This window comes from Triticum aestivum, chromosome 3B (genome assembly GCF_018294505.1).
Source record: "Triticum aestivum cultivar Chinese Spring chromosome 3B, IWGSC CS RefSeq v2.1, whole genome shotgun sequence".
NCBI classification, from domain to species: domain Eukaryota; kingdom Viridiplantae; phylum Streptophyta; class Magnoliopsida; order Poales; family Poaceae; genus Triticum; species Triticum aestivum.
This window is the reverse complement of record NC_057801.1, coordinates 274,019,596-274,036,034: the sequence shown is the minus strand read 5'-3', so window position 1 is coordinate 274,036,034 and position 16,439 is coordinate 274,019,596. Positions and strand designations below refer to the sequence as shown.

The window sequence follows — 16,439 nt, the reverse complement described above, 5'->3', positions numbered from 1 at the left end:
GTCCGCCGGCCCCATAGGTGTTCGTGGATCAGTTTCCCCGACATCTTTGGCGTGCCAGGTAGGGGGCATCGAGGTTGTGTGAACCTGATCCGGCGTTCACACGAGCTAGATCTTCATTTTCTTCATCAACATGCCACCGAAGAAGAAGGCTTCGGAGGCAGCTGTTCCGTCCACGTCGATCCCACCGCCACCGGAGCAAATGGGTGGTGGTTTAGACGTCGGCGGAAGGACGGACGTCGACGAGGAAGCTCACGACGCTGCCAGGTCCAAGGGCAAGGCAGTGTAGACCTCGACGTCCGCGCTTGTTCCGCGCCCATCTCAGGAGGCGCAGGACCGACAGCGTCATGGTACTCGCAGTACCATATGTTTGTTGGGCCAAGATCAAGCTGGTGGATCCCGGGGCGCTCAAGACCAGCATGCACGCCAGCATACCAGCACGAGCGAGACATGGTCGCCCGGACGGGATAACGCTCCTTCTAACATAGTTAGAAGTCTGAGCACATCCCGCTCCTCGCGCCGTCCGCCACTGCCACCCACCACTCCGGTAGAAGCTTTGGCGCGAGCTCAACTACTCCTGGATTACCCTCCGACGTCGGACAAGATCGACGAATGGAGGGCCACCATTCAGAGTCTCATCGGCTACGCCAACGGCGACACTCCACGGCAGCCGAGCGCGTCGCTACCGCGGCAGGGTTGCCAGGCGCGAGCCGGTGGCGACGAAACTGGTGGAGGTGCAACCACCATGCAATCACCACCCTGAAGGCCAAGATCGCCGACTCGCTGGATCCACCTCGACAGCGACTCCACCGCATCGTCGGATCCACAAGCTCGTCGCGATCAACGCCAAGTTCTTTGCGATTGACAGCAAGAAGACGCTCGTACTCGCATCGAGCGCCAAAGAGAAGCGCGACGTCAATCCGACAAGCGCGCTGGGCCCTCTGTCGACATGCATGCACCAGGGGAACCAGTCGACTTGCCGTACGCGGTAGGTTGCCCTGCGTTCACTCGTGAGCTGCGGCAAGTCCAGTGGCCCAGCACGAAGAACTTCAAGCCAGACGTACCGGAGAAGTACGATGGCAAGACGCATCCGTCGGAGTTCCTCCGCATCTACACCATTGCGGTGCAGGTTGCCGGGGGACGGGACGACAAGATCCTTGCCAACTACTTCCCACTGGTGCTCAAGCCCAACGTCAGATCCTGGCTCATGCACTTGCCGGACAACTCCATATCCTCTTGGGCCGATCTATGCCATCAGTTTGTCGGCGCCTTCACAGGCGGCCACAAGCCTCATGGCCAATAGAGTGACCTTCACCTGCTCGCCCAGAAGGAAGGAGAGCCCCTACGCAAGTACATTCAGAGATTCAGCAGCGTACAACACAACATCCCAGACGTCCACCCTGCCATGGTGATCAGCGCGTTCCATCAGAACGTGCGAAACCGCAGGATGCGGGAGGAGATGGCGATGTGCAAGATCAGAGACGTCAGTGAGCTATATGCCCTGGCCGACAAGTGTGCGCGTGCTGAGGAAGGGAGGAGACTCCCCGGAGAGAACATATGAGCAGGAGGATCTGACAGTGATGATGCTGCCCCGTCAAAGAAAAACCGGCGGCGGAATAACAGGAAAAAGAAAGGCAAAGAGATGCTAGCCGTTGAGCAGTCCGGCAAAGAAGCCAAAGCTGTTAACTCCGGCAAGGAGGTTGCCACAGCCGTGGCAGTTGTCGACAAGCAGGACGGCACCAACAAGCAGTACTGCAAGATCCACCGCACTAAGGGCCATGACCTCCAAAGCTGCAAGAAAGTTGAGCAGCTTGTTGAGCAACAGAAAGCTGAATACGAGCGGCGTGACAAGGAAAAAGCCCAGGAAGGTGCTGGAGGATCCGGCAAGAAACGTCCCGGCCGAGGAGGACGCCACGGCAAGGCCAAGCAGCGGCAAGGAGACAGGCCTCCCCGCGGCCGCGACAAGGATGAAGATGACGACGACGATGAAGATATGGATGATGATGAGACCGATGAGCAGGAGTTTCAGAAAGCCACAGAGGTCCTGTGCGTTGACGGTGGCGCTTCTCTGCATACTTCGCACCGCCAGCTCAAGCAGTGGGTGCGGGAAGTTAATGCAGCAGAACCACCCGTTGAGTCACGCAAGCCTCTGAAATGGTCCAGCATGCCTATCATCTTTGATATTGAGGATCACCCTGATCGCATAACTGCGGTCAGGTGTTTGCCGATGTTGGTTTCACCAACTATCCGCAACCTCAAGGTCACTAAGCTGCTAGTTGACGGCGGGGCCGGCTTGAACCTGATCTCCTCCGCGGTGCTCCAGAAACTCCAGATCCCTGACAGCGAGCTCGAAGAAACCGGTACGTTCCAAGGAATCAATCCGGGAAGGAGCAAGCCAAAGGGAAAGATCACGTTGCCGGTAACATTTGGCAGCGAATTGAACTTCAGGACTGAGAGGGTTACTTTTGATGTTGCTGACTTCCCATTGCCTTACAATGGGATACTCGGCCGTCCAGCACTCGCCAAATTCATGGCAGCCTCTCACTATGCCTACAACATGCTCAAGATGCCAGTCCCCTTAAGTGTCATCTCTGTCCCTGGTGACAAGAAAGATGCTCTTATCTGTGCCAACAAGATCTACCAGGAAGCAACAGCCGCAACAGATCGCAAGTCACTTGCCGCTGAAGCTCCAGGGGGGAAGAAGAAGACCAAGTCCGGCAAGAGCTCTGATGCCCACTCCGGCAAGCACACCTCTTCGGAGTGCTGCGCTACCGTCGAGGACGCACCATCGAGCTCCACCGGCAAGTGTAAAAAGGCAATGGTTGCTCCACCTGAGACCAAGAAGGTGTCTGCCAAGGAGGACGACACTGGTGGTACCTTCACCATCAGTGCCACTATCGACCCCAAATAGGAAAGCGCGCTCGTTGCTTTCATGCGGGCGAACGTCGACGTGTTTGCATGGCAACCGTCTGACATCCCCGGTGTTCCCAGGAAAGTAATTGAGCACCACCTTGCCGTCTGTCCTCATGCGCGGCCCGTCAAGCAAAAAGTCAGGAAACAGGCAGTGGAGCGCCAAGAATTCATTGCAGAGGAAATCAAGAAGTTGGAAGCAGCAGGCCTTGTCAGAGGAGTGCTCCATCCTACGTGGTCGGCCAATCCTGTAGTCGTGCGCAAGGCTAATGGGAAATGGAGGCTTTGTATCGACTTTACCGATGTTAATAAAGCTTGTCCCAAAGACCCATTTCCCTTGCCGCGCATCGATCAGATTGTTGACTCCACGGCCGGATGTGATTTGCTTTCATTTCTTGATGCATACTCAGGATATCATCAAATCTTCATGGCAGAAGAGGATGAGAAGAAGACCGCATTCATCACCCCGTGTGGCACGTACTGTTTTGTACGGATGCCGTTCGGTTTAAAGAATGCTGGTTCAACATTTGCAAGGGTAGTCCACCACGCTTTTGAGCCGCAGATGCACAGAAATGTGGAAGCCTACATGGATGACATAGTGGTCAAGAGCAAGGACAGGGCGACCCTGATTCAAGATTTGGACGAAACATTTGCAAATCTGCGCAAGATCAACCTCAAGCTCAACCCCGAGAAGTGCGTGTTTGGAGTCCCTTCTAGCAAGCTTCTCGGGTTCTTCGTGTCTCGGCGGGGAATTGAAGCCAATCCCGACAAGATCAAGGCCATTGAGCAGATCGAAGCACCAAAGCGCGTCAAGGATGTACGAAGGCTTGCCGGTTGCGTGGCTGCTCTCAGCAGGTTTATCTCTAGATCTGCTGAGCGCGCCCTGCCATTTTTCAAAATATTGAAAAAGGCAGGTCCAATGAAATGGACTCCGGAGGCGGAGGCTGCGCTGCAGGACTTGAAGAAATACCTGTCCTCCGCTCCAACACTTGTCGCACCTAAGCCACAAGAGAAGTTGCTGCTATATATAGCGGCAACCAATCAAGTGGTTAGTGCTGCGTTAGTGGCAGAGAGGGAGGCAGACGACGAGCCAACAACCACGGCAGATGCATCCAGCGACAAACAGGGGGCTTCGCCGGCAAGTTCTGGTCCCGACAAGGATGGATCTGCGCAAGAGCATGAGAAGATGCAGAAGAGAATGGTGCAGCACCCAGTTTACTTTGTCAGCTCCCTTCTGCAGGGGGCTAGGTCAAGGTACTCTGGTGTGCAGAAATTGCTTTTCAGCCTCCTCATGGCCTCGAGAAAGCTGCGCCATTACTTCCAAGCACATGAGATCACAGTCGTCACTCGTTTTCCGCTGAAGAGGATACTGCAAAATCCAGAAGCAACAAGCAGGATTGTCGAGTGGGCACTGGAACTATCAAGCTTTGGCTTAAAGTTTGAAAGCACTTCAACTATCCAAAGCAGAGCATTGGCGGAGTTCATAGCAGAGTGGACACCAACACAAGATGAAGAAATTCCAGAGACGAGCATCCCCGTCAAGGAGGCGAGCAAAGAGTGGCTGATGTACTTTGATGGTGCCTTCTCGCTGCAAGGCGCCGGAGCGGGCGTGCTGCTTGTCGCACCCACCGGAGAGCACCTTAAGTACATAATCCAGATGCACTTTCCCAAGGAGCAAGCAACCAACAATACTGCAGAGTATGAAGGATTGCTTGCCGGTCTCAGAATCGCAGCAGACCTTGGGATCAAGAAGCTCATTGTCAGGGGTGACTCGCAGCTTGTCGTCCGCCAAGTAAACAAGAATTATCAGAGTCCATTGATGGAAGCATATGTTGATGAAGTGAGAAAGCTGGAAGAGCACTTTGACGGCCTACAGATGGAGCATGTTCCGAGAGCTCAGAATGACATTGCTGATGGCCTGTCGAAGTGCGCCGCACTAAAGTTGCCTGTGGAACCAGGGATCTTTGTGCTCAAGCTGACTCAACCGTCTGTAACGCCATCAACTGGACAGAACAAGAAGAGGAAGTTGATTTCTGGTGACTATTTTCCGGCAGAGCTCCCTGAAGCCGCCGCCAAGAAAGTCCCCAAGATCAACACCAAAGATGCTGAGGAGCAGTCTGCTCCGGCAAGCCTTATGGTTTGTTCCGTCGTAGTAGACGCTCCCGACAAGCTTTGCTCCGGCAAGCTTGCTGGGGAACATCAAGCTCCGGCAGAGCCGCAGGTTCTCGCCGTAGAAGCGGATGCTCCCGCAGCAACAGATGTGCCTTTAGTCCTTGTTGTCAAGCCACAAGCTCCAGCATGGGCACAGCAGATTGTCCATTTCCTTCAGACAGGAGAACTTCCCGAAGAGCAAGAAGAAGCGGAAAAAGTAGCCCGACAGTCAAGTATGTACCAGTTTGTCGACAGCACACTGTACAGAAGGAGACTCAACGGTGTGAAATTGAAGTGTATTCACCGGGAAGACGGACAAAAGCTGTTGGCAGAGATACATGGAGGCATATGTGTTCACCACATTGGCGCAAGAGCGCTTGCCGGCAAAGCGTTCCGGCAAGGTTTCTTTTGGCCGACAGCCCTCCAGGATGCAACTGCACAAGTAACCAAGTGTGAAGCGTGCCAGTTCCATTCCAAGCAGATACACCAGCCAGCTGAAGCTCTCCAGACGATCCCTTTATCCTGGCCATTTTCGGTCTGGGGGCTCGACATTCTCGGCCCCTTCCCCCGAGTTGTCGGGGGCTTTGAGTACTTGTACGTCGCAATCGACAAGTTCACAAAGTGGCAAGTGGAAGCAGTGAGGAAGGTGACAGCACAGTCAGCAGTCAAGTTCTTCAGGTCGATTGTTTGCCGTTTCGGGATCCCTAACAGGATCATCACTGACAACGGCACGCAATTCACGAGCCGCACCTTCATGCAGTACGTCCAAGATCTTGGCGCCAAGGTCTGCTTCGCTTCTGTTGCTCATCCGAGAAGCAACGGTCAAGCAGAGAGGGCAAATGCTGAAGTGCTGCGTGGGCTCAAGACCAGGACTTTCGACAGGCTGCGCAAGTGCGGAAGGAACTGGATCGAGGAGCTACCAGTGGTTCTTTGGTCGATCAGGACGACGCCAAATCGAGCCACTGGCCAGACACCTTTCGCTCTAGTCTATGGAGCAGAGGCAGTTCTCCCCACGGAACTCGTATACGGATCACCTTGAGTGCTCGCTTATGATGAGCTTGAGCAAGAGCAGCTGCGACAAGATGACGCGCTGCTCCTTGAGGAGGATCGTCTTCAGGCTGCTGTACGAGCTGCTCGATACCAGCAAGCTTTGCGCCGCTACCACAGCCGCAAAGTTAATGCCAGAAGCTTCGAGGAAGGCGACCTTGTTCTTCGGCGCGTTCAGTCCGCCAAGAATTCCAACAAGTTGACGCCGAAGTGGGAAGACCCTTATCGGGTGAAACGAGTCACTAGGCCCGGCGCTGTCCGCCTTGAGACCGAAGATGGCATTCCGGTGAGCAACTCCCGGAACATTGAGCATCTTCGTAAGTTTTACCCATAGGGCGCGGTTGCCGGAACCTGTTCCGGCAACCACCTTTTGTACAAGTCTTGCCGATGTTGCATGTAATCCTTTGTACAAAGCCGGGCGCAGATCCCGTGCATAAGTAAAGCTCATGTGCTCCGCACATCCTGTCAATTTCATGCATTGTCTTATTTATTGCATGCATTATCTGACACTTTGTGCAGCACCTACCTCCGGTAAGCAATGACGAGCCGAAAAGCTCCATATCTTTATTTTCTCCTCTTTCTTTTTTCTCAACAAAGGAAAGGAAGGATCCCTCGCACACAAGTTTACCGGGGGGGAAAGGAGAAGATAATGATGTGGACCAGGCATCGTTCAAGGAAGTTTCGCCTTGCCGGAAGGCAAACGACAGAAAAGCTAAGTGGCCAAAGTTTGAGCAATTAGTTTTAATTTTTAAGTTATCTTCCTCGAACGACCGTGCTTTGTATGGAAAACCTGTGCGCGGAGGAACCAACTCGTAGCTAGTTGCGCCCTTACTTTGTTTCGAGTCCGCTCAACAACTTAAGTGTGCTGCAACTAGTCGCGACAAGGTTTCTTGTCGGAAGCAGCACCTCCAGCAGGCTGCTGACATCCCGCACTCAGCGCTCGCGGCTCGGGTGCCTGCGCCAACAAGTTCCCTAAAAGCGTAGGGTAAAAACATGCAAAGGAAGGAATCTAGTAAAGGAAATAACGTAGCAATCGATACCAGAAATAGAGTTATATTACAGGATAACGTGTCGCAGCTCTAACAGATTGTTCCTATGACATGACCAGCAGCGAGAAGGAAAAAGATAAAACGGGCGGCCTAGTCTACGCGATCACCCTCAACCCTCTTGATCCCGCTCACCTTGTCCACAATGGGTGTGACAAGGGCCTTGAGCGCTTCCAGATCAGCGTCAGGCGGCAAGGACTTGAGGACATTGGCGAAGTTGAGGCCTGGATTGCGGAAGGCCACCTTCATCAGCACCTTCTGAAGAGTGCCAGCGCAAATCTTGCGTGACTCGTCGGCCAGCTGCTTTGGGATCTTCTCCCGGAGTCGTTGGAGGGCCGTCGCCACGCCCTTGAAGAACAGGCTGAGCTTGGCACTGGGTTGGAGATGCTCGTCGGAGGGATACCCAAAGTCCTCCATCCCCAGCTGCGCCAGCTCCCCGTCGATGGCAGCGGAAGCATCCACAAGACCTTCAGTCCAATGCTCCACTGTCTCCCTGAAGGCGTCGTGGGCGGCAGCAGCACTCGCCAGCAGCGCCTCGTCGGCCTTGACCTTCTCCGACAGAGTCACCTCTCGCTCCCTGGTGCCGTCCAGCGTCTGAGTCAGCGTGGCCAGTTTCAACTCGAGATCCGCGTTGGAATCCTTGGCGGCATTGAGCTCCTTGCTCCTCTCAGCGAGAAGACCCTGCATCTCCCCATGAGCGGCAGCATCCTTCTCGCGTTCGCGCTTGAGCACGGCAAGCTCCTCGCCGCTCGCCTTGAGGTCGGCTTCCAACTGCGTCATCCTTGTTTCCAGCTCCTTCTTGGCGGCCTCGGCAGCTGCAACAGCGTCCTTTGCTTCCTTGAGGGCCCCGCCAAGTGTTTGCTCGCGCGCGACGAGCTCCTCCTCATAGCTGTCAAGATTGGCCTTCCGCTGCACCAACTCGCCTTCTCGCGTGGACTGCTTCTCGGCAGCAAGCCGTTGTTGCTCCTCAGCTTCAGCCTTCTCGAGGAGGAAGGCTGTGCGCTCCTCGGCGAGTCGCTCCTGCTCCTGTGCTAGAGACCGGAGAGCTTCCTGGTTGATGCCTTGGATCTCCTCCGCGCGCTTCTCCATATCCACTCCCGCCTTCGCGACGAGCGCTTCTCGGGATGCTAACTTCGATTGTCGTGCGCGGTAGAGTGACAGCAGCTTCCGCAATAGCTGCTCCTCCTCAGGCTGGCCACTGCTGCTGCTTGGCGCGTCAACCAACGACAGCCCAGCGGAGGCGAGCAACTCCTCATCGAAAGTTTCTCCTTCGACCGGCGCCCTGGAGCTCGACGCCCAGGGAAGCTTGATGAAGATGCCGTCGCCGGCCTTCAAGTAGGCGCCAGGCTGGGGCTCTTCGGGGCCTGCCGCCGTGGCAGCGGCGGAGGGGTCGGCGGTCGGTGCAGCGCCTGGCGCTCCTGCGGCCTCGAGGCCGTCAGTGTGATCGCTGGATCCCTCGCCAACCTCTGCGGCGGCAGCCTTGGCGGCCTCTTCGCCAGCGGGCTCATCGGCGCCGGCTTCCCCTTCGGCGGCCTCGGTTTCCATCGGCTCTGTAGCAGATGGATCTGACAAACGGAAGAGGGAGAAGGGTCAAGAAAAAACTCAAAAGAGAAAATCAGAAGAAGAAAAACCCAAGGGAAGTTTTTAGGCAATTGGATTACCTGAGCTGGGATTTGCGGTCGCGGTCTCAACCACAAGAGGATCACTGGCGCTGCCCCTTGCCGGAGAACTATCCCTTTCCGGAGAGTTCTCCCTTGCCGGAGAGTGCTCCCTTGCCGGGGACTCCTCCCTTGGCGGCGTAGTCGAAGCAGATGGCACTTCGGGAGCAGCTTCCGGGCACTCCTGGTGAGGCTGTTTTGCTCCTACACAAATCAACAGTCAAGATATCAGTAGAGAGAAGAGCACCCATGAGCACCTGTCAGCCAGAAGCAAACCATGTACTTACGCTGGGGGCTGCGCTGGGGGCTGCTTTGGGGAGTAGCTGCCGGGTCCGTCAAGGTGGTCTCAGACACACCCCCTGCTGACACAGTGGGATCATCCTCGATGACAATCACCGCGGCCTTGGCTCTCTTCGCCGCTCTCTGGGCCAGCGTCCTGAAAGGGAATGGGTTCAGATTGGAGCAAGTCAGATACAAGACAAGATAGCAATAATTGAAGAACAACGAGGACACAAAGAAACTTACTCTTCTTCCTCCTCGTCGGAGCTGAGCCGGAGAGATCGAAGTTCGGCTCCCCTCCGGTGCGGCGAGGCGGAGGAGTAGGATCCCTTGCCCGCTTGGCAGGGGCGGTGGCGGTGGACCGGGAAGATCCCGCTCCAGTTGCCGCAGCAGCGTGAGGCGCTCCCGCGGCAACATTGCTTGCCGCGGTAGAGCGTGTCGCACGGCTCGGCGGCTGTTGGTCTGTTTGCCGCCCCGCTACGTCCCCGGCCCTGGGAGCCGCCTCCTTGCCGGGGCCGGGGGCTCCACCTACGGCAGGCTGTCTGAAGGCTCGGGCTCTTCCTCGCCGGCCTCGCTCGGCTCAGCTTCAGGGCTGGCAAGATCTTCCTCGCCGGAAAACTCCTCGCGCTCGGCAAGGCTTGCCGCCTCTACCTCCTTTACGGTGAACCCGAATGCGCCCGCGGCAGCTATTGCCGCAGCCTCTTCCACCCTAGTGGCGATGCGCTGCAGCTCCGCGTCGGTAGTGTCGCGGGTGAGGCTCTTCTGTTCGTCGGCGCGGACCGACACTTCTACCAAGTCGTTGAAGAATGCCCGCACGACGTCATCCGCAGGCTCTTGCCAAGTTGGAACGATTTCGTGGGAATCGCACAACGGCATCATGGCGCGGATCCGGTCAAGCGATGAATTATTGCACAATGGAACGACGCTCCTCGGCAAAATGAATGGGTGCTGGGGGTCGCGTTTGAAAAGCTCCAGAAGCATTGCATCCAACTCCAGGACGGTGAAGTTGAAGTTGAGGCCCGGACGCAGCCGCATTATATCCGCCGAGTTCTTGAACTCCCAGGCGGGTCTCCCCCTCTCCTGCAGGGGGGCGATGCGGCGGCGAAGGAAATCTGCGCCAACGGCGCCTACGGTGAGCCCGGCAAGCCTGAGGCGAAGGATCCGGGTAACGGCGATCTTCAATCTGTCGTCTTCCGGGGCCACGTTGCTCTAATCGTTGCCGCGCATGATTGGGGCTTGGCACAGGGCAGTGAACGGCTGCGGGTTCTCTTCGACGATCCAGCACCACTCCGCTCTCCACTCCTCCCATTTGCTGCGAAGCTCACCCTCCAGATAGGCTTCCTTCTTGCCGACTCTCGAGATCCAGGCGATCCCTCCGGCAAGCGGCTCTCCTCTCTCGACCCGAGGCATGAAGAAGTGGCGGAAAAGGGCTACATTGGGGTGGACTCCGACAAAGTTTTCGCACAAATGTGCGAAAACTGCCATGGTCAGAACGGCGTTGGGGGTGAAATCAAGGAGGCGGAGCCCGTAGGTGTTCATTATGTCGCAGAAGAACTCCGAGAAGGGCGGGCAGAGCCCGCAATAGAAGAACAGCGCGAAGAATGGGTACCCGTTTGGAGCCAGTTCCGAAGCGGCGGCCGGGAGCACCCTCGTGCGCGGATGCGCTCGCGTCTCCGTCGACCAGAAGAGGTAGTAGTACTCCCTCAGCTCCTGCGCACCGAGCTGAGGGGAGAAGATCGCCCGCTCCTTCCGCAGCGCCGCGAGCCGCTGCGCCTTGGCCGACTTCACGCCCTTCCCCTTGTCGGTTTCGGAGCCATGGCGGAGGTGGTGGGGGAGGTCGACGGCGTTGGTGATGCTGGTGGCAATGGGGGGCGGAGCGCTGCTCTCTCTCGGCTTGGAGAAGAAGGGGGGAGCGGCGGAGGTTTGCGAAGATGGAGTAGTAGCAACCAGAGGGGGGGGAACGAACTGCCCCTGTTTCCGCTGCTTATAAAGAGGGAGGGGGCGGACGTTTCGCCCTTCTGAATAAAGAATCCACCCACGGTCTCTCCCACGACGCCACATTCGACGCGTGCCGTTGGGGAGGGCGCGGTGGATACGGAGTAAGGTACGGCATGGCCCAGGCCGCGTGTGCCCGTGCCCTGTTTTGGGCCTGGCCCAACAGCGCTCGGCACCGTGTGTGGCCCAGGCCCGGGGCTCCTGTCGGCGTACTAGAGTAGGGGTACCCTAGTATCCCGAACTTGTGCACGGGCAGTTGCAGCGCCCCGCGGCAAGGCTTGCCGGGCGACCGCCAAGATCCTTCGTGGTTCCTTTGGAGCCATTCAAGAACAAAGTATTCAAGCCAAGGAGACGAGCCCCCGGCAAGAGGATCTTGTCGGGAAGGCCAACCAAGGCATCCTAAGGAACTTGCCACGACGCGCCACACATCCCGGCAAGGCAACAAGGCCCCGGCAAGAGGAGCTTGCCGGGAAGACCGACCAGGACATCTCAAGGCCTGGGGGGCGACAAGCTTCCAGGCGCGACAAGACGACGGCCGCAGCAAGGCGCTTGCCGCAGCAGGCGGCCACTCTGTACCCACGCTCCAGCACATCCACCAACGTGTCGCTCTGGGGGCCTTTCCAAGCGCGCATGGCGGGAGGCTGTGCAGCCAGTGGTGCGCGGTGGCATGCAAAGCTGACAAGACTGCCATCGTGGCGAGCGGTGGCGTCCCTGACGGTACCTTTCTGCACTGTTTGGGCGACACAGACGGGCATTTAATGCCCTTGTCCCCTGCCGTCAGGGTTAGGTAGGATACACTGTACAGGTAACTGTACCAACGACCTCTCTTTTTACATTTGTACCCTTGTCTACGTTGCCACCTGTCGGTGACCCCTTTAGCGTATAAAAGGAGGCCCACGCGCAACGTAGAGGGGGTTCGGATCATTCGGAAGCCAGAAAAACACTTAGCTCTCTCGAGCAAGAACACAATACAATCAGACAAGCAGCAGTAGGAGTATTATCTTTCCGGAGAGCTCCAAAGCTGGGTAAACGGCTCGTGTGTCTCGCCTCGATCTGCTCTTCGTGCGACCTCCGCCCCCCCGCCGAACCGAAAGGGGCCACGGTCAGCCGGACCCATAGGTGTTCGTGGATCAGTTTCCCTGACACCTCCCGGGAGTGTGGGGTTTCGGGTCCTCAAAAGCTCTCGCCGGTCGACTTGCGAATCACGCTTCTGGTGAGACTCCTTCGACGTGAGCTGCGGTGCATCACCCCCGGTGTCGAGGGTACACGTGACGTGTTCGTGTGCGAACACCTTGTAACCAGGCCTAGGCGCCTTATTTTGGTTAACCAGGTAGTTCGAGCACGACCCACTCATCATCAGATCGTGGCAGAAGCTCCGGAGTGGGCGCTGGAGAGGGTAGACATGGACTGTCGTGCGTTATTCTGGGCAAGGACGGAAGAGATACATGGAGGCAAATGCGCGGTAGCGTGGCAGCGGGTATGCCGGCCCAAACAGCTGGGAGCTTTCGGTGTGGTGGACTTGTACAAACAGGGTCTCGCTCTCAGACTAAGGTGGGAATGGTTGAAGCGTACAGACAGCACACGACCTTGGTAAGGTCTGAACTTCAGCGCGGACAAGCAGGTGATGACGGCAGGTGGAAAGTTGGGGAAGGCTCTCGGGTGCTATTTTGGAGAGATCGTTGGGTCAACGGTTCATGCGTGAAGGAGATTGCTCCGTTACTTGTGAACAAGGTCCGACAACAGGTGGTGAACAGGAGGAAGGTCAATGAGGCTTTACATTTGCATGCCTGGACACAGGATATCGTTGGATAGATAACTACAAAGGAGCTTTTGCAGTTCATATGATTGTGGGAAGTAATGGTGCAAATGGAGCTTGTCCCTGACACCGAGGATACCCCAATCTAGCAATGGGAAGCGAGTGCCAAGTATTCGGCAAAATCTGCATATAAAATGATGTGCGAAGGGGGCACCCGATTTCAATGTGCCTCGGTTGTCTGGCGAATTTGGGCCACGCTCACTTGCAAAATCTTCATGTGCCTTGCCCTCCAATACATGATATGGACATCGGATCGCCGATAGAGACATGGACTGCAAGATCACAGCTCGTCTTGCTTCATGTGCGACCAGGAGGAAGACACGGTGGATCATATACTCTTGGAATGTGTATACGCGAGACATGTGTGATTTCTGTGCTTCTGGAAGATTGGCATAGACCTTGCGTTGCTACCATCTATGGAATATACTTTAGGAGACTAGTGGGTGGCTGCCAGAAAGTGCATTAACAAGGGATACCGGAGAGGATTCGACTCGCTTTGCGTCCGTCTATTGGAGCTTATGGAAACAGAGGAACGACAGGGTATTCCACAATAACAACATCGTGAACGAATGGGGGGCGACCGATCTAATTCATCAAGAGATCATGTTATGGGCATCGACGCGAGGAAGAGGAGAGCAATATGGTATAGAGTAGTAGCCTAGTGAGTGGAGTGGTGGGGTGGATGTGCCCGCCGTGTGTGGTGGTGCACATCGATTGTACTTCTTGTACATAACTATCGGCGTTCTAGGAACCAGGGTACCCAGACTTGCCTGCCTGCGGCCCGCGACGTGGATCCATAAGCGGCCTGGTACGGTCCATCTTAAGCATCAACAACACAAGACCCTCGTGAGGGGCCAATCCTCACGAGGCGGATGATGCCAAGACCTCCGGAAGGAGCGGCCTCCTAGGCTGGCTCCTGAGGAGCGGAGATTCCTATGCAAGCGCCCACCCCGTGAGGGTCAAGTGACGTAAGCCATGACGACCAAGGCCTGGCGGGCGCCAATGGGTGCAGTATAGCAGGTTTCCTCTTTGGTGCTAAAGAGGCAAGCGCAGGCGCGGAGCCCCGAGGAATCGGCCAAAGGTTTCCATTTCCGTGCTACAAGACCAAGACCACCCGAACGGCAGGACGGAGGTCATCGCCAAGCCCATCACGACATCGCGATCAGGAGCTTTGTAGGTGAAGACCACCTTTCGTCAGGATAAGATATACTATTGATCTCCCTTCAAACTTGACCGTTGTGGGATCCCTTCCCGCCTTCATTTTGGGGGAAGAGGACCAAGGCCACTATAAAGGTAGCTAGGCCACCACCATAGAGGGGGATGGATCAATCAAGACATTCGAACCCTCACCAGCTCACACCAACAAGAGGGCAGTCCTCCTGAGGCTGTTCTTCCTCTGTACCAGTTCATCCTCAGTCCACCGCGAGGCAAATCTACCACAAAGCAGGAGTAGGGTTTTACACCGCAAGGTGGCCCGAACCTGGGTAAACGGATGTATCTCTTTCCCTTCCCGTTCATCGAGCTAGGTTGTAAGAGTGGCGAGCGAGTAGGCTAGAGGGCTTGAGTTCTTCGCACATGCCCCAGAGTTTGAACCTTTTCTTGGGTCTGTAGAGCCTGAATCCGTCATTTGGCGTGCCAGGTAGGGGCGTGTCGAAGTCTCTTCCCCGCTATTCGATCCATCACCACCATGGCGGGAGATCCTCGGGCTCACGCCGAGCACTGGGCCGCTCGGCCTGCCCGGGCAACGCCTCCGCTCAAGAAGCTCTCCACTCCACGCTCCTCGCAGCTCGCATGGCGGCCAACGCTGTCGGCCGTAGGTGGTACGGGCCATCGCCGCCATCTCCCATGCTGCGCTGCAACCGCGCCACCATACAGTCTTCAGGCCACGCCACGGCGACGATGCTACAAACCCACCAGGAGCAGGCAAACACACGAGTGATACGTCTCCAACGTTCTATAATTTATGAAGTATTCATGCCGTGTTTACAACAATTTTATATGGTTTTGGTATAATTTGCATGGAACTAACCCGGACTGACGCTGTTTTCAGCAGAACTACCGTGGTTTGTTTTTTGTGCAGAAATGAAAGTTCTCCAAATGAGCTGAAACTTTTTTGTGGATTTTTTATGTACCAGAAGAGAGCCATTGGGCCAGAGCAGCACCTGGGGGGGGTGCCCCGAGGGGGGCACAACCCACCAGGGTGCGCCTGGACCCCCACGCGTGCCCAGGTGGGTTGTGCCCACCTCGGTGGCCTCTCGTACCCCTTCTTCGCCCTATAAATTCCCGAATATTTCAAAAACCCTCGGAGAGACCCTAGATCAGAAGTTCCGCCGCCGCAAGGCTCTCTAACCACCGAAAACCAATCTAGACACCGTTCCGGCACCCTGCTGGAGGGGGGGAATCATCTCTGGTGGCCATCTTCATTATCCCGGCTGCCACCATGATGAGGAGGGTGTAGTCCACCCTCGGGGCTGAGGGTTTGTACAAGTAGCTATGTGTTTAATCTCTCTCGCGCGCGATCTTGAGATGTCACGATCTTGATGTATCATGGGCTTTGTTAACATAGATGGATCATATGCTGTTTCTACCCTCTCTACTCTTGTTGTGATGAATTGAATCTTTACCGTTTGAAGTTTTGTCTTGCTAAATTGAATGTTCAGATCTAAGAACACGTGATATATGTCTTGCATATGAATACCCATGGTGACAATGGGGTATTATTTTGATTCACTTGATATATGTTATGGCACTCAACTTGCGGATTCCCGAGGTGACTTTAGGGTCATCTATGCATAGGGGTTGATGCACGTTTTTATTATCTTTTCTCCGATAGAAACTTTGGGGTCTCCTTGTAGTTCTTTGTGTGGATTGAGTATTATGAATCAGAAATTGTTTGATACATATCGTATAATTAACTCATGGGTACTCGTGGTGATATTGGGGTATCTAGGTGACATTAGAGATGGTTGATATGCATCATATGGTGTTATTTTAGTACGAACTCTTGATTAGATCGATCGGAAAGAATAGCTTGCTGTTATTTTAGTACGAACTCTAGGATAGATTGATCGGAAAGAATAGCTTTGAGGTGGTTTCGTACACTACAAACAATTTCTATCTTTTGTTATCCGCTAATAGGAACTCAGGAGTGATTCTTTATTGCACTTTCAGGGATAATCATATGATCCAACTATGTTAGCATTGTTGAGAGATTGCACTAGTGAAAGTATGCACCCTATGCCTCATCTTCCATCATTGCAATACCGTTTGTGCTCCATTTTACTATTTACTACCTTGCTGTTTTTATTGTTCGCACTACAAAAACTCATATCTACTAACCATACTATACTTTTATCACCATCTCTTTGCCGAACTAGTGCACCTATACAATTTGCCATTGTATTGGGTGTGTTGGGTACACAAGAGATTTCTTGTATTTGATTGCAGGGTTGCTTGAGAGAGACTATCTTCATCCTACGCCTCCCACAGATTGATAAACCTTAGGTCATCCACTTGAGGGAAAATTGCTACTGTCCTACA

At 55.2% G+C, this 16,439-nt stretch overlaps 1 protein-coding gene across 1 annotated transcript in view; it reads right to left on the bottom strand.

Annotated features, from left to right (window-relative positions):
- The window catches only part of LOC123067484 (uncharacterized), a 22,796-nt gene extending 14,100 nt beyond the window's left edge, over positions 1-8,696 (bottom strand). Inside the window, exon 1 of the mRNA XM_044490263.1 lies at positions 8,616-8,696. Within this exon, the coding sequence (XP_044346198.1) occupies positions 8,616-8,696 (81 nt within the window). The remainder of the gene's footprint in view (positions 1-8,615) is intronic.
- Positions 8,697-16,439: the final 7,743 nt, after the last annotated feature.